Source organism: Eleginops maclovinus, chromosome 19 (assembly GCF_036324505.1).
Source record: "Eleginops maclovinus isolate JMC-PN-2008 ecotype Puerto Natales chromosome 19, JC_Emac_rtc_rv5, whole genome shotgun sequence".
Classification (NCBI taxonomy): domain Eukaryota; kingdom Metazoa; phylum Chordata; class Actinopteri; order Perciformes; family Eleginopidae; genus Eleginops; species Eleginops maclovinus.
Genome location: NC_086367.1, coordinates 1,711,564 through 1,727,326, shown reverse-complemented (window position 1 = coordinate 1,727,326; position 15,763 = coordinate 1,711,564). Strand labels below are relative to the sequence as shown.

At 45.0% G+C, this 15,763-nt stretch overlaps 1 protein-coding gene and 15 non-coding genes across 16 annotated transcripts; 13 read left to right on the top strand and 3 right to left on the bottom strand.

Moving 5' to 3' along the window:
• Window positions 1-844: 844 nt before the first annotated feature.
• Window positions 845-917, bottom strand: trnar-acg (transfer RNA arginine (anticodon ACG)). Its single transcript has one exon. It is a non-coding gene; the product is annotated as a tRNA-Arg (tRNA).
• A 93-nt stretch (window positions 918-1,010) lies between these two features.
• trnah-gug (transfer RNA histidin (anticodon GUG)) lies at window positions 1,011-1,082 on the bottom strand. Its single transcript has one exon. It is a non-coding gene; the product is annotated as a tRNA-His (tRNA).
• Window positions 1,083-2,605: 1,523 nt separating this feature from the next.
• Window positions 2,606-2,678, bottom strand: trnar-acg (transfer RNA arginine (anticodon ACG)). Its single transcript has one exon. It is a non-coding gene; the product is annotated as a tRNA-Arg (tRNA).
• Window positions 2,679-3,001: 323 nt separating this feature from the next.
• On the top strand, window positions 3,002-3,074 carry trnak-cuu (transfer RNA lysine (anticodon CUU)). The gene has a single exon. It is a non-coding gene; the product is annotated as a tRNA-Lys (tRNA).
• A 376-nt stretch (window positions 3,075-3,450) lies between these two features.
• Window positions 3,451-3,523, top strand: trnak-cuu (transfer RNA lysine (anticodon CUU)). The gene has a single exon. It is a non-coding gene; the product is annotated as a tRNA-Lys (tRNA).
• A 376-nt stretch (window positions 3,524-3,899) lies between these two features.
• On the top strand, window positions 3,900-3,972 carry trnak-cuu (transfer RNA lysine (anticodon CUU)). The gene has a single exon. It is a non-coding gene; the product is annotated as a tRNA-Lys (tRNA).
• A 376-nt stretch (window positions 3,973-4,348) lies between these two features.
• On the top strand, window positions 4,349-4,421 carry trnak-cuu (transfer RNA lysine (anticodon CUU)). The gene has a single exon. It is a non-coding gene; the product is annotated as a tRNA-Lys (tRNA).
• A 383-nt stretch (window positions 4,422-4,804) lies between these two features.
• Window positions 4,805-4,877, top strand: trnak-cuu (transfer RNA lysine (anticodon CUU)). Its single transcript has one exon. It is a non-coding gene; the product is annotated as a tRNA-Lys (tRNA).
• Window positions 4,878-5,253: 376 nt separating this feature from the next.
• Window positions 5,254-5,326, top strand: trnak-cuu (transfer RNA lysine (anticodon CUU)). Its single transcript has one exon. It is a non-coding gene; the product is annotated as a tRNA-Lys (tRNA).
• Window positions 5,327-5,704: 378 nt separating this feature from the next.
• Window positions 5,705-5,777, top strand: trnak-cuu (transfer RNA lysine (anticodon CUU)). Its single transcript has one exon. It is a non-coding gene; the product is annotated as a tRNA-Lys (tRNA).
• A 374-nt stretch (window positions 5,778-6,151) lies between these two features.
• Window positions 6,152-6,224, top strand: trnak-cuu (transfer RNA lysine (anticodon CUU)). The gene has a single exon. It is a non-coding gene; the product is annotated as a tRNA-Lys (tRNA).
• A 380-nt stretch (window positions 6,225-6,604) lies between these two features.
• Window positions 6,605-6,677, top strand: trnak-cuu (transfer RNA lysine (anticodon CUU)). The gene has a single exon. It is a non-coding gene; the product is annotated as a tRNA-Lys (tRNA).
• Window positions 6,678-7,054: 377 nt separating this feature from the next.
• Window positions 7,055-7,127, top strand: trnak-cuu (transfer RNA lysine (anticodon CUU)). Its single transcript has one exon. It is a non-coding gene; the product is annotated as a tRNA-Lys (tRNA).
• A 376-nt stretch (window positions 7,128-7,503) lies between these two features.
• Window positions 7,504-7,576, top strand: trnak-cuu (transfer RNA lysine (anticodon CUU)). Its single transcript has one exon. It is a non-coding gene; the product is annotated as a tRNA-Lys (tRNA).
• Window positions 7,577-7,956: 380 nt separating this feature from the next.
• On the top strand, window positions 7,957-8,029 carry trnak-cuu (transfer RNA lysine (anticodon CUU)). Its single transcript has one exon. It is a non-coding gene; the product is annotated as a tRNA-Lys (tRNA).
• A 4,126-nt stretch (window positions 8,030-12,155) lies between these two features.
• On the top strand, window positions 12,156-14,214 carry LOC134881650 (basic salivary proline-rich protein 1-like). Its single transcript, XM_063909157.1, has 6 exons — window positions 12,156-12,488; window positions 12,593-12,702; window positions 13,110-13,258; window positions 13,355-13,396; window positions 13,546-13,686; window positions 13,796-14,214. Exons 1-6 carry the CDS (start codon window positions 12,156-12,158, stop codon window positions 14,212-14,214), a joined length of 1,194 nt encoding a protein of 397 aa, XP_063765227.1.
• The last annotated feature ends 1,549 nt before the right edge of the window (window positions 14,215-15,763 follow it).

Below are 15,763 nucleotides of genomic sequence, written 5' to 3'. Positions count from 1 at the left end.
ATGGTCTGGCAATAGTTTAGACTTATCAGTTTGAAGGCAAACAAGCAAGGGCTCATCCAGATTTTAACTGGAGACCTCTTGATCTGCAGTCAAATGTTCTACCCCTGAGATATACCCACCTATGTCTGACATCGTTCAGCCATGTACTGATAGACTGGGAATTACTGTAAATTAAGCTAAACCTCAAAGGAGCAGAAGTCCAAAGTCAACAAAATACTTCATATTCGCTTGGTTTCATGATGAAGTGCCATAACAGTATTGTTCCTCGTTTCAGATGTTCATTGACTCTGACGAACAGTTGGTTGAGAGGTGACGTTAGAAATGGTAAAGCCCCATTGACCCTTCATTATGTTCTTCCTTCCAGGGTTACTTTTATAGACAGTTTTTGATAGGTACTTTTATTAATGAGGAACAATTGATTTACTGGCTAAATACCGTTGAGCAAGCCAGGAGTCAAACCTGGAATCTTATGATCCGTAGTCAGACGCGTTATCCATTGCGCCACTAACCTTAGTTGTACGGTATTTAGCAGCGCTTAAATAGTTAAAAATGAAATAATGATGCAGTGGGCTAAAGCCAAATGAGCAGAAGTCAAAAGCAAACTGCGTCTAAAAACAAAATACTTCATATTCGCTTGGTTTCATGATGAAGGTCCATAACAGTATTGTTCCTCGTTTCAGATGTTCATTTACTCTGACGAACAGTTGGTTTAGAGGTGCCTTTAGTAATGGTAAAGGCCCATTGACCCTTCATTATGTTCTTCCTTCCAGGATTACTTTTATAGACAGTTTTTGATAAGTACTTTTATTAATGAGGAACAATTGAATTACTGGCTAAATACCGCCGAGCTAGCCAGTAGTCGAACCTGGAATCTTCTGATCCGTAGTCAGACGCGTTATCCATTGCGCCACTAACCCTGTTTTACGGTATTTAACATCAATTAAATAGTTAAAAATGAAATAATGATGCAGTGGGCTAAAGCCAAAACATTTGAGCAGCCTCGAAACTGCTGCCGTGACCCGGATTCGAACCGGGGTTGCTGCGGCCACAACGCAGAGTACTAACCACTATACGATCACGGCCACAGATGGTCTGGCAATAGTTTAGACTTATCAGTTTGAAGCGGACAAGCAAGGGCTCATCCAGATTTTAACTGGAGACCTCTTGATCTGCAGTCAAATGATCTACCCCTGAGATATACCCCCCTATGTCTGACATCGTTCAGCCATGTACTGATAGACTGGGAATTACTGTAAAGTAAGCTAAAGCTCAAATGAGCAGAATTCCAAAGTAAACAAAATACTTCATATTCGCTTGGTTTCATGATGAAGTGCCATAACAGTATTGTTCCTCTTTTCAGATGTTCATTGACTCTGACGAACAGTTGGTTTAGAGGTGCCTTTAGTAATGGTAAAGGCCCATTGACCCTTCATTATGTTCTTCCTTCCAGGGTTACTTTTATAGACAGTTTTTGATAAGTACTTTTATTAATGAGGAACAATTGATTTACTGGCTAAATACCACCAAGCTAGCCAGGAGCTGAACCTGGAATCTTGTGATCCGTAGTCAGGCGCGTTATCCATTGCACCACTAACCCTGTTTTTACAGTATTTAACAGCGTTTAAATAGTTAAAAATGAAATAATGATGCAGTGGGCTAAAGCCAAAATATTTGAGCAGCCTCGAAACTGCTGCCCTTTCCCGGATTCGAACCGGGGTTGCTGCGGCCACAACGCAGAGTACTAACCACTATACGATCACGGCCAAAGATGGTCTGGCAATAGTTTAGACTTATCAGTTTGAAGGCAAACAAGCAAGGGCTCATCCAGATTTTAACTGGAGACCTCTTGATCTGCAGTCAAATGTTCTACCCCTGAGATATACCCACCTATGTCTGACATCGTTCAGCCATGTACTGATAGACTGGGAATTACTGTAAATTAAGCTAAACCTCAAAGGAGCAGAAGTCCAAAGTCAACAAAATACTTCATATTCGCTTGGTTTCATGATGAAGTGCCATAACAGTATTGTTCCTCGTTTCAGATGTTCATTGACTCTGACGAACAGTTGGTTGAGAGGTGCCGTTAGAAATGGTAAAGCCCCATTGACCCTTCATTATGTTCTTCCTTCCAGGGTTACTTTTATAGACAGTTTTTGATAGGTACTTTTATTAATGAGGAACAATTGATTTACTGGCTAAATACCGTTGAGCAAGCCAGGAGTCAAACCTGGAATCTTATGATCCGTAGTCAGACGCGTTATCCATTGCGCCACTAACCTTAGTTGTACGGTATTTAGCAGCGCTTAAATAGTTAAAAATGAAATAATGATGCAGTGGGCTAAAGCCCAAATGAGCAGAAGTCAAAAGCAAACTGCGTCTAAAAACAAAATACTTCATATTCGCTTGGTTTCATGATGAAGGTCCATAACAGTATTGTTCCTCGTTTCAGATGTTCATTTACTCTGACGAACAGTTGGTTTAGAGGTGCCTTTAGTAATGGTAAAGGCCCATTGACCCTTCATTATGTTCTTCCTTCCAGGGTTACTTTTATAGACAGTTTTTGATTTATTAATGAGGAACAATTGAATTACTGGCTAAATACCGCCGAGCTAGCCAGGAGTCGAACCTGGAATCTTCTGATCCGTAGTCAGACGCGTTATCCATTGCGGCACTAACCCTGGTTTTACAGTATTTAACAGCAATTAAATAGTTAAAAATGAATGTAATTTGTCTGCATGTTTTGCACCTGGGTAAGTGAAACTGATATATGATGGCACCTTGCTTTGGTTCTTAATCGTCTGTTGCTTTGTTCACAGTCGCTTGCAATCTGTAACTTTTGTAAATAAATGTTAGCATCGGTAAGCACTACCTTGCATTTGGTGTTATTTGCATTTCTGCTTTTCCATACAACAGGCAAGGTGGCCAGTTGAATTGAGAACAATTGTAGGCTTTTGCTTCTGCCTCGTTTTTCGAAAAAAACATATTTTTTGTTGTCAAGGAAGCCCGGTTAGCTCAGTCGGTAGAGCATGAGACTCTTAATCTCAGGGTCGTGGGTTCGAGCCCCACATTGGGCTTTATAATTGCTCTCTAAAACTAGCTGTACGTGAACTCTGTTCTGATGCCAAGAGCCAACTTAACTCTTCAAAGTAATTCGCAGTTGCTCAACTACATTGTAATTTGTCTGCAGGATTTGCACCTGGGTAAGTGAAACTGATATATGATGGCACCTTGGTTTGGTTCTTAATCGTCTGTTGCTTTGTTCACAGTCGCTTGCAATCTGTAACTTTAGTAAAAAAATGTTTGCATCGGTAAGCACTACCTTGCATTTGGTGTTATTTGCATTTCTGCTTTTCCATACAACAGGCAAGGTGGCCAGTTGAATTGAGAAACATTTTAGGCTTTTGCTTCTGCCTCGTTTTTCAAAAAAACATAGTTTTTTCTGGTCAAGAAGCCCGGTTAGCTCAGTCGGTAGAGCATGAGACTCTTAATCTCAGGGTCGTGGGTTCGAGCCCCACATTGGGCTTGATAATTGCTCGCTAAAACTAGCTGTACGTGAACTCTGTTCTGATGCCAAGAGCCAACTTAACTCTTCAAAGTAATTCGCAGTTGCTCAACTACATTGTAATTTGTCTGCAGGATTTGCACCTGGGTAAGTGAAACTGATATATGATGGCACCTTGGTTTGGTTCTTAATCGTCTGTTGCTTTGTTCACAGTCGCTTGCAATCTGTAACTTTTGTAAATAAATGTTAGCATCGGTAAGCACTACCTTGCATTTGGTGTTATTTGCATTTCTGCTTTTCCATACAACAGGCAAGGTGGCCAGTTGAATTGAGAACAATTGTAGGCTTTTGCTTCTGCCTCGTTTTTCAAAAAAACATCATTTTTTGTTGTCAAGAAGCCCGGTTAGCTCAGTCGGTAGAGCATGAGACTCTTAATCTCAGGGTCGTGGGTTCGAGCCCCACATTGGGCTTGATAATTGCTCGCTAAAACTGGCTGTACGTGAACTCTGTTCTGATGCCAAGAGCCAACTTAACTCTTCAAAGTAATTCTCAGTTGCTCAACTACATTGTAATTTGTCTGCATGTTTTGCACCTGGGTAAGTGAAACTGATATATGATGGCACCTTGCTTTGGTTCTTAATCGTCTGTTGCTTTGTTCACAGTCGCTTGCAATCTGTAACTTTTGTAAATAAATGTTAGCATCGGTAAGCACTACCTTGCATTTGGTGTTATTTGCATTTCTGCTTTTCCATACAACAGGCAAGGTGGCCAGTTGAATTGAGAACAATTGTAGGCTTTTGCTTCTGCCTCGTTTTTCAAAAAAACATAGTTTTTTCTGGTAAAGAAGCCCGGTTAGCTCAGTCGGTAGAGCATGAGACTCTTAATCTCAGGGTCGTGGGTTCGAGCCCCACATTGGGCTTCATAATTGCTCTCTAAAACTAGCTGTACGTGAACTCTGTTCTGATGCCAAGAGCCAACTTAACTCTTCAAAGTAATTCGCAGTTGCTCAACTACATTGTAATTTGTCTGCAGGATTTGCACCTGGGTAAGTGAAACTGATATATGATGGCACCTTGGTTTGGTTCTTAATCGTCTGTTGCTTTGCTCACAGTCGCTTGCAATCTGTAACTTTTGTAAATAAATGTTAGCATCGGTAAGCACTACCTTGCATTTGTTGTTATTTGCATTTCTGCTTTTCCATACAACAGGCAAGGTGGCCAGTTGAATTGAGAACAATTGTAGGCTTTTTCTTCTGCCTCGTTTTTCGAAAAAAACATCATTTTTCTGTTTGTTGTCAAGAAAGCCCGGTTAGCTCAGTCGGTAGAGCATGAGACTCTTAATCTCAGGGTCGTGGGTTCGAGCCCCACATTGGGCTTGATAATTGCTCTCTAAAACTAGCTGTACGTGAACTCTGTTCTGATGCCAAGAGCCAACTTAACTCTTCAAAGTAATTCGCAGTTGCTCAACTACATTGTAATTTGTCTGCATGTTTTGCACCTGGGTAAGTGAAACTGATATATGATGGCACCTTGGTTTGGTTCTTAATCGTCTGTTGCTTTGCTCACAGTCGCCTGCAATCTGTAACTTTTGTAAATAAATGTTTGCATCGGTAAGCACTACCTTGCATTTGGTGTTATTTGCATTTCTGCTTTTCCATACAACAGGCAAGGTGGCCAGTTGAATTGAGAACAATTGTAGGCTTTTGCTTCTGCCTCGTTTTTCAAAAAAACATAGTTTTTTCTGGTAAAGAAGCCCGGTTAGCTCAGTCGGTAGAGCATGAGACTCTTAATCTCAGGGTCGTGGGTTCGAGCCCCACATTGGGCTTGATAATTGCTCTCTAAAACTAGCTGTACGTGAACTCTGTTCTGATGCCAAGAGTCAACTTAACTCTTCAAAGTAATTCTCAGTTGCTCAACTACATTGTAATTTGTCTGCAGGATTTGCACCTGGCTAAGTGAAACTGATATATGATGGCACCTTGGTTTGGTTCTTAATCGTCTGTTGCTTTGTTCACAGTCGCTTGCAATCTGTAACTTTTGTAAATAAATGTTAGCATCGGTAAGCACTACCTTGCATTTGGTGTTATTTGCATTTCTGCTTTTCCATACAACAGGCAAGGTGGCCAGTTGAATTGAGAACAATTGTAGGCTTTTGCTTCTGCCTCGTTTTTCGAAAAAAACATCATTTTTTGTTGTCAAGAAAGCCCGGTTAGCTCAGTCGGTAGAGCATGAGACTCTTAATCTCAGGGTCGTGGGTTCGAGCCCCACATTGGGCTTGATAATTGCTCGCTAAAACTAGCTGTACGTGAACTCTGTTCTGATGCGAAGAGCCAACTTAACTCTTCAAAGTAATTCGCAGTTGCTCAACTACATTGTGATTTGTCTGCATGTTTTGCACCTGGGTAAGTGAAACTGATATATGATGGCACCTTGGTTTGGTTCTTAATCGTCTGTTGCTTTGCTCACAGTCGCCTGCAATCTGTAACTTTTGTAAAAAATGTTAGCATCTGTAAGCACTACCTTGCATTTGGTGTTATTTGCATTTCTGCTTTTCCATACAACAGGCAAGGTGGCCAGTTGAATTGAGAAAATTTTAGGCTTTTGCTTCTGCCTCGTTTTTCAAAAAAACATAGTTTTTTCTGGTTAAGAAGCCCGGTTAGCTCAGTCGGTAGAGCATGAGACTCTTAATCTCAGGGTCGTGGGTTCGAGCCCCACATTGGGCTTGATAATTGCTCTTTAAAACTAGCTGTACGTGAACTCTGTTCCTGATGCCAAGAGTCAACTTAACTCTTCAAAGTAATTCACAGTTGCTCAACTACATTGTAATTTGTCTGCAGGATTTGCACCTGGCTAAGTAAAACTGATATATGATGGCACCTTGGTTTGGTTCTTAATCGTCTGTTGCTTTGTTCACAGTCGCTTGCAATCTGTAACTTTTGTAAATAAATGTTAGCATCGGTAAGCACTACCTTGCATTTGGTGTTATTTGCATTTCTGCTTTTCCATACAACAGGCAAGGTGGCCAGTTGAATTGAGAACAATTGTAGGCTTTTTCTTCTGCCTCGTTTTTCGAAAAAAACATCATTTTTCTGTTGTCAAGAAAGCCCGGTTAGCTCAGTCGGTAGAGCATGAGACTCTTAATCTCAGGGTCGTGGGTTCGAGCCCCACATTGGGCTTGATAATTGCTCGCTAAAACTGGCTGTACGTGAACTCTGTTCTGATGCCAAGAGCCAACTTAAGTCTTCAAAGTAATTCTCAGTTGCTCAACTACATTGTAATTTGTCTGCATGTTTTGCACCTGGGTAAGTGAAACTGATATATGATGGCACCTTGCTTTGGTTCTTAATCGTCTGTTGCTTTGCTCACAGTCGCTTGCAATCTGTAACTTTTGTAAATAAATGTTAGCATCGGTAAGCACTACCTTGCATTTGGTGTTATTTGCATTTCTGCTTTTCCATACAACAGGCAAGGTGGCCAGTTGAATTGAGAACAATTGTAGGCTTTTGCTTCTGCCTCGTTTTTCGAAAAAACATCATTTTTTGTTGTCAAGAAAGCCCGGTTAGCTCAGTCGGTAGAGCATGAGACTCTTAATCTCAGGGTCGTGGGTTCGAGCCCCACATTGGGCTTGATAATTGCTCTCTAAAACTAGCTGTACGTGAACTCTGTTCTGATGCCAAGAGCCAACTTAACTCTTCAAAGTAATTCGCAGTTGCTCAACTACATTGTAATTTGTCTGCATGTTTTGCACCTGGGTAAGTGAAACTGATATATGATGGCACCTTGCTTTGGTTCTTAATCGTCTGTTGCTTTGTTCACAGTCGCTTGCAATCTGTAACTTTTGTAAATAAATGTTAGCATCGGTAAGCACTACCTTGCATTTGGTGTTATTTGCATTTCTGCTTTTCCATACAACAGGCAAGGTGGCCAGTTGAATTGAGAACAATTGTAGGCTTTTGCTTCTGCCTCGTTTTTCAAAAAAACATAGTTTTTTCTGGTAAAGAAGCCCGGTTAGCTCAGTCGGTAGAGCATGAGACTCTTAATCTCAGGGTCGTGGGTTCGAGCCCCACATTGGGCTTCATAATTGCTCTCTAAAACTAGCTGTACGTGAACTCTGTTCTGATGCCAAGAGCCAACTTAACTCTTCAAAGTAATTCGCAGTTGCTCAACTACATTGTAATTTGTCTGCAGGATTTGCACCTGGGCTAAGTGAAACTGATATATGATGGCACCTTGGTTTGGTTCTTAATCGTCTGTTGCTTTGCTCACAGTCGCTTGCAATCTGTAACTTTTGTAAATAAATGTTAGCATCGGTAAGCACTACCTTGCATTTGTTGTTATTTGCATTTCTGCTTTTCCATACAACAGGCAAGGTGGCCAGTTGAATTGAGAACAATTGTAGGCTTTTTCTTCTGCCTCGTTTTTCGAAAAAAACATCAGTTTTTTCTGGTTAAGAAAGCCCGGTTAGCTCAGTCGGTAGAGCATGAGACTCTTAATCTCAGGGTCGTGGGTTCGAGCCCCACATTGGGCTTGATAATTGCTCGCTAAAACCAGCTGTACGTGAACTCTGTTCTGATGCCAAGATAGAAGAATCGGAGGATGAAACCCTCTTTATTTGTCACATGCATGCACACAGCAGAGCACACACAGTGAAATTAGTCCTCTGCATTTAACCCATCCTAGTACTAGGAGCAGTGGGCAGCTATCGTGCAGCGCCCGGGGAGCAATGGGGAGGGGGGATTGGAGGTGTCCGGTGCCTTGCTCAAGGGCACCACAGCAGGGCCTAGGAGGTGGACTGGGACCTCTCCAAGTAGCAGTCCACTTTCCATATTTTTCAAGTCTGTTCGGGGACTTGAACCGGCGACCCTACGATTCCCAGTCCAAGCCCCTACTTACTGAGCCACTGCTGGACAGAGAGCCAACTTAACTCTTCAAAGTAATTTGCAGTTGCTCAACTACATTGTGATTTGTCTGCATGTTTTGCACCTGGGTAAGTGAAACTGATATATGATGGCACCTTGGTTTGGTTCTTAATCGTCTGTTGCTTTGCTCACAGTCGCCTGCAAGCTGTAACTTTCTTAAAAAATGTTTGCATCGGTAAGCACTACCTTGCATTCGGTGTTATTTGCATTTCTGCTTTTCCATACAACAGGCAAGGTGGCCAGTTGAATTGAGAACAATTGTAGGCTTTTGTTCTGCCTCGTTTTTCGAAAAAACATCATTTTCTGTTTCAAGAAAGCCCGGTTGGCGCCACCTGGGAAGGGTTAGTCTGTTCTCAGTCCAATGTCAACAGCGAATCGCGTTCGTTCATTTCCAATGTGAGATACAGCCTGTCCCAATCACGTAGCGAGATGACAATGGACCTGGCCAATCACATCGTTACTATCCAATGTGGAGATTGGACCTGGCCAATCACATCGCTACTTTCCAATGTGGAATGGATGACGTACGTTACGCGCCAAAGCAAGCTCAAGCACAGCAACGCTCTGCAACAAACGGACGCCATTGTTTTTTCCGCTTATTCTACTTAGAATCTAGCAGTACGATTCAATGGTAAGTAACTATTCAAATATGTGTCTCCTGCTGAAAAATGCATGTGGGGTTTATTTTAATCAATCACACGAAAGTATCCGATTGTTTTGCTACCTGTGTTACGTTACGTTAAGGCCAGTTTATCCACCATAGCTAACAATCGCTATTGCTAACTTGCTGGTCCATTTCGATTTCGCAGAGGAGATGTTGTACAAGATGCCTGCCAGGGGAATTATCATGCTAAATAGTGTGATTTATAAATAGGATAACGTCATTGTTCTAGCTTGCGTGAACTGGGCATGTGAGCTTTATTTTAATCCATCACACGAAAGTATCCGCGATTGTTTTGCTACCTGTGTTACGTTACGTTTGGCCAGTTTAGCCACCACAGCTTACAATCGCGATTGCTAACTTGCCGGTCAATTTCGTTTTGCAGAGGAGATGTTTGTGAGATTATCATGCCAAATGTGTGATTTATAAATAGGATAACGCCATTGTTCTAGCTAGCGTGAACTGGCATCATATAAGGCGGTATGCCAAGCTTTAGGCTAGCTAATATGTGTCGTTCGTGGTGGTACTTGGAATGTAAACAAACTGACGTTTACGTTACGATCAATAAATGTAATGTTTATAGGCTCAATATTAATATGAATAGAAAAAGCCATGTAAATGTAAACAAACTAACGTTACGAATACGATCTACATAATACCCTCATTATCACTATGACTAGCAAATCATATCAACTACTTCACCTTATCAGAGGTGATCAGACACCCAACATTATTGTAACTTGATTGATTTGATAATGCAGCTGTCTGTCATGCTGTGTGTGCGCGTTTGTGCTGTAGTGTCACAGTGTATTGTCCAAAGGATGCTCATTGTTTATTGTTGTCCATTTTCATATTCATATTCCCTTTAGATGAGCAACAAGCCTAAAAGCCACAAGGGCCTGGGGGAAGGACAGTGGATGGCAAGGCTGAGGGCATTTGCCAGCTCAGGGGTTTGGCCTTCTGGAGGCAACAGACCAGCCCCTAGGCAGCGGAAGTGGTATGCCCTCTATCAGAAGGTAAAATATGGCAATACATAATGATGACTTGAAAAATATACCCTACAATAGTGCAGATACTATGAATAAAGCAAATGACTGTACTACCTACCCCAGACTAAACACAGTACTGATTGTTTCAGATTGAGAATTGCCCCATGCAGGTCCGTGGACAGTCCACTCTGTTTGGAGGGTCAGTGGCCTGTAACTGTGGCTTTCACGGTGCTAAGGTAAGGTGATCTATGTTTAAATGATGTATCGTTATGATTAATCTGGCATCTCATGTCTGCTGCAATGCTGTAGCTGTTATCTCATAACACAATGCTGTTGCTTTGGCAGCCCACCACTCAGCCTCCTGCCGCTGCCTCACAGTCTGCTGCTGTGGCCCCTGGTGCAACGGCTGCTGTGCCACCATCACAGTCTGCTGCTGTGGTCTCGGACCCTGGTGCAACGGCTGGTGCAACGGCTGGGAGCTACAGCTATTAGACAAGATGGTTGAAGCCAACCTAATTAACATCTATATAGTCATACCTGGCCATCTCCCTTTGGTCAAGCGCACTCCTTACACTGACCTCCAGACATACCTTTATTTCTAATGTGTTGTGTAGGTTATGCTTAGTGTAGCCTTTATTTATGCCATACATTAATAATGTGTTGTGTAGGTTATGCTTAGTGTAGCCTTTATGTATGCCATACATTACTACATTATTGTTGTCTTCTAAACAGGATGCACCTGGAGGAGTTCAGCTGGCCACTGCGGGGGCTGCAGCTTCGGTGTGGTTGCCAGCAGAGATGTATAAAAACATCCCTGTCCAAGACCAGAGGTGGATTTCAAACGCCATCTTCCACTCTGGCAAACTGCGGCAAGACCTGAAGCTGTGGTACGAGCCCCCTGCCCCAGCCCTTTAAACCCCAGACCCGAACCGCCCGCTTTCTTAAAAAAGGCTGAGGTGTGGATGCCCTACCACCTGTGGAAGGTGGGGAAAAACCTCCTGAGGGGGGAAGAGTGCGGGGTTTAGGGTTTGTCCAAAAGAGGGCCGGAAGGTTTGGCATCGACAGGTTTTTGGGTGAAGAGAATGGGTGCCTGTGTGTTCTGTAAAATCCCTGTCCACCTCGAGACTGGGGGAATCAGGGACTCCCGCCCAGAAAAGGTTCGGTGATCCTGACCGCCAGTGGTAAATAAAACTTGCTTCAATTCAATGTTGTTTCGCGGTGCGTTGATACCCTTTTACATGATGTAATGACCCCCTTTAATGCGAACAAATTTGGGTACATTTTCATTTAGGTCGCCTGTGACATCCGTGTCCGCCTGCGCGTGCCCGGGACTTGGGAACAGTCAAAAGCAGTAAAGGGAAAAACCCAGGGGGAGGAATGGCTGAAACAGGTTGGCACATACTTGGGAGTGGGGCTGAGTTTTTTGGCCCGGCAACCCTTTCCCCAGTGGTGTGCCAGGACCCCCCGGGCCCCTTGTGTCCCCCACCGTGGGTGTGGGGGCTATGCGGGCACCCTCCCCCTGGACCAATTAAAGCGCTAATAAACGTTTGGCTCCATCTTAAAGTGGACTCAACCAAAGGAATAAAAATACATGTGACAGGTAGTTAACTATATACTCTTGTCTGTAGTATTAAATTTTAATTTTTTTAAAATGCTATTGTGAAATTCCGTCACAAGAAGGGGCTGGCACCCAAGGGGAGGTTTTGGGTCACCCCCTTTGGGAAACGAGGTTGGCCCAGATCGTGCGTGTGGTGACAGGCAGGGGGGCCAGGAGGGACGGGATGGGGGCGGGAATGATGGAGGGGGTACCGCCTTGAGCTGTCGCACCCCCATGCGTGATGTGGACTGTAATGCTGCATCAGTGAGGGGTCCACACCTGAAAAACAGGTTTGGGGAAAGTGGCCAGACCCCCAAATGGCGGACATCTGGCACTTCTGCGGAGGTGGCGTTGGGTGTACCACCCACGCCCATCCCCTCTACCCCCCTTCATGAGCTCCTCTCTCCTGATTTTTTATGGGAAAGCAGGGGCCTCTCTCTGTTGCTCAGGCAAAGGAGGGAGCTAGGCAGGAGGGTGCAGCCATTACGATGCTGCGGGGATGCCGGATCAGTAGGGGAGGAGCCAGTACTGCCCCAGGGGACCGGGGGGGTGGAGGCCACAACGTCATTGGGCGGGGCTGCAGCAACGGGCGGGACCCCAAAGGGGGGAAAGACCTGTGGGGGTTTCCATGCGGACCGGTGCGCATGGGCCATCTGGCGTGTGCAGCACGGGGCCCCGTCAGCGCATCAGGACCCCCGCCCGGTGGAGCTTACAACCCAGACGGGACCATCAGGAAGGGAGGGGTGGTCCTCACCCGTACGCTGTCCCGGGGGTTTCCCATCCTGGATCCTTCCACTGCCCCTGAAAAAAGGGTTTTTCAGGTTTGGTGTTTCCCCTTTTTATTAAGCGGCACATGCTCTTTTTGAAAGCATATTAGATTGGAAGCTAACTTTTTAATTTACTATTAAAATTTTTTGTTTTCCAGGAACAGTGCAAATGCGTGAAATTTTCAGCTCTACCTCCGGAAGGCCTGAAGGGGAACCAGGACGGGGGGGCGGCGGCGGGACAGCGGCCTGTCTCTGCTACCTACTGGGGGTGGACCCGAGCGTCAACACCCAAAACATAAAAGGGGTTTGGGGGGTATGTGCCAAAATTCAGGCCACCCTTCCCAAATTTCACGGTTGCTAAAATAATTGAATCTGTCTACTGTTTTTATATGCTTGACATATCTGACATTATGTTTATTAATTTGTGTGCATGTTTTTTATCTGTTCTTTTTCATAGGAGAGCTTTGGTGTTTAAACCTCTAAATCAGATGGGCAGCCCTGAAAGGGCAACCCGGGGAAAAGGGGCGGAGGACATGTGGAGGATGTGGAGGGGGGTGAGGGTTTGGGGAGGGCATTGAGGAAGACCCTTACGACCTATGTGCCAGGTCTCCCTTTTAAAACCCACAAAACCCCTTTTTTTTGGCTGCCCCTCCTCCTGGCTGCGCTCCCCCCCAGCCTGTGCCCCCTCCCGTGCTCCCTCCCCCCTGGTGCTGTCTCTCCCCGGTCTCCCCCCTCCCCGGCTGCTGCCTCCCCCATGGCTGCTGTGCCCCCTGCATGGGGGCCCCTCCCGCCCGTGCCCCCCTCCTGGCTGCAGATGTGTTGGGGTATGTTTTAAGCATTTTTTTTGATAATAAAAACATCCGTGTCTTTTTTTTGTCCAACTTCATGATTCTATTTCTGATCCCCCGTTTTTTTACCAGGCGTGGATGAGTCCCGGGACCCGGCTGGACAGGGGGGGACAGGCTGGCAAAATGCCTCGTGGAGCTGCGCAACCAGCCCCTATAACACAGAACCGCAGGTTAGGAACTTTATGTTTTGTTTTTTCTCGTTCCGAACATGTCGCACTTCAATGTTTTTGTTTTCCTGTGTGTTCTCTCTTGTTGTCTTTTAGGGGACAATATTTCGGCCCCTTTGGGAGGAACTGCTTCCCCACCCACCCGCAGGGGTGGTCTTTGCCGCAAGAACCCCCAGACAACGGGGGGGGAGGTTCAGGGTCCTAAGAAAGGGGAGGAGTTCCGCGGGGGTGGAGAGCGTAAAAAAGGCATGCCCTCACCACCTCTGCCCCAATTGGGCCCCGGGCCAGACTGTTGGGCTCGTGGAAGCACTTCGTTAGGCTCTGTGCCCTCCACCCGCGGTCCAAGAAGAGGGACTGGCAAGGTTAGGGGTTGACCCCGTCCTGGGGGACCCGCCGATCAGGCGGGTATTCTGGGGGCGAGGTCTGCGAAGCCCCCATGAGTGGTGGAGTGGCCACACCCCCCTGGTCCAGGGAAAGCAAGGGGTGCAGAGGGAAAGGGATGCGGTGGTCATGCAGGGGCTGGACTGCCCAGTCGACTGTCTGTGGCGGTGCCCCTCCCACAGCCAAAAACGGGCCCTGTCGCACCCCCCAAAACTGGCCGGTCCATACACCCGCCACAGCACCGGGGCCAACGGGGAAAGACCAAACCCCCACACACCCGCAGTCGCCCCCCAAAAACCCACAACCCCGCAGTCGCCACCAACCCCAGTCGCCCCACCACCCGCATGCCACCCCAAAACACACACACCCGCCAATGTGGGTTGAGGCCCGGGACTCCTCGGGAGTCTTCCTGCTCCAGCTCCAGTTATCTCCCAAGCTGTGCTGCTGGGGGCCGTAGGGGGGTAGGTGCTGTCCGATGGTGCCCCCCAAAGGTGAGCTAAGCCCCCATGCCCCCCCTTTCCTTTCTTCGTCCCCCAAACGACCCCAGGGGGTACACACACCTGTAAGAGGTAAGGAGTTTTGGACCAGAGATGGACACAGCCAGTATAAGGAAAAGGTGTTGCCCCAACATTGAAAATGCCCAAAAAAACAGTGGCTGGGGAATGAAAAAAAAAAAAAAAAAAGTTTGATTCATATATTTTTCAAAATGTATTGTAAAAAAAGTTTTTCTTGATAAAAAATATGCTTCACTGTCTCTTTTTCTCCTTTTCCCCCTCTTTTTCTCCTTTTTTCTTCTTTTTTCTCCCTTTTTTTCCCCTTTTTTTTTTTTCCCCCCTTTCCTTTTTTTTCCCCCCCCTTAACGACTTTGTTCCCGCTTGAAAACAGTGGTAGGCATGAGTCTTAATCTGGGTCGTGGGTTTGGCCCCCCATTGGGCTTGAAATTTCTCCTAAAACTGGTGACGGGGCTCTGTTTGATGCCAAGGCCAACTTAAGTCTTCAAAATAAATTTTCATTGCTCAAAACCCTTTTTTAAATTTCAAGCATGTTTTGCCGGGTAAGTGAAAAATGATATAGGTGGCACCTTGCTTTGGTTCTTAATCGTCGTTGCTTTGTTCACAGTCGCTTTCTCTGTAAGTTTTTTTAAATAAATGTTGATCGGTAAGCATACATTGTTTGGGTTATTTGCATTTCTGCTTTTCCATCAACAGGCAAGGTGGCCAGTTGAATTTTGGGAAAAATTTTGGGTTTTTTTTTCTGCCCCGTTTTTTAAAAAAAAACATATTTCTTGTTTCAAGAAAGCCCGGGGTTTGCTCAGTCGGTAGGCATGGATTTAAAACTCAGGGTCGGGGTTCGGCCCCCCATTGGGCTTTATAATTGTGCTAAAACCAGCTGTTTCGTGAAATCTTTCTGATGCGAAGGCCATTACTCTTCAAAGTAATTCCAGTTTGTAACTACATTGTATTTGTTGCAGGGTTTGCACCCGGGGAAGTGAAATGATATATGATGACTTTTTTGGTTCTTATGTTGTTGTTTTCTCACAGTCGCTTGCAATCTGTAATTTTGTTAAAAAAATGTTAGCTCGGAAGCCTACCTTTCATTTGGTGTTTGCATTTCTGCTTTTTCCCAAAACAGGCAAGGTGGCAGTTTAATTTAGAAAAAAATTTTGGTTTTGCTTTGCCCCGTTTTTCGAAAAAAAAAAAAATTTTTTTTTGCCCAAAAAAGCCCCGGTTGCTCGTCGGTGAAAATAGATCTTTAATCTAGGGCGTGGGTTTGGCCCCCATTTGGGGTTGTAATTGTCTTTTAAAACAATCTGTACGTGAAAATCTGTCCCGATGCCCAAAAGGGCAAATTAATCTTCAAGTATTTTACAGTTGTCAACACATTGTAATTTCGAGGTTTGCATGGCTAAGTAAAATGTTTTATGATGGCACCT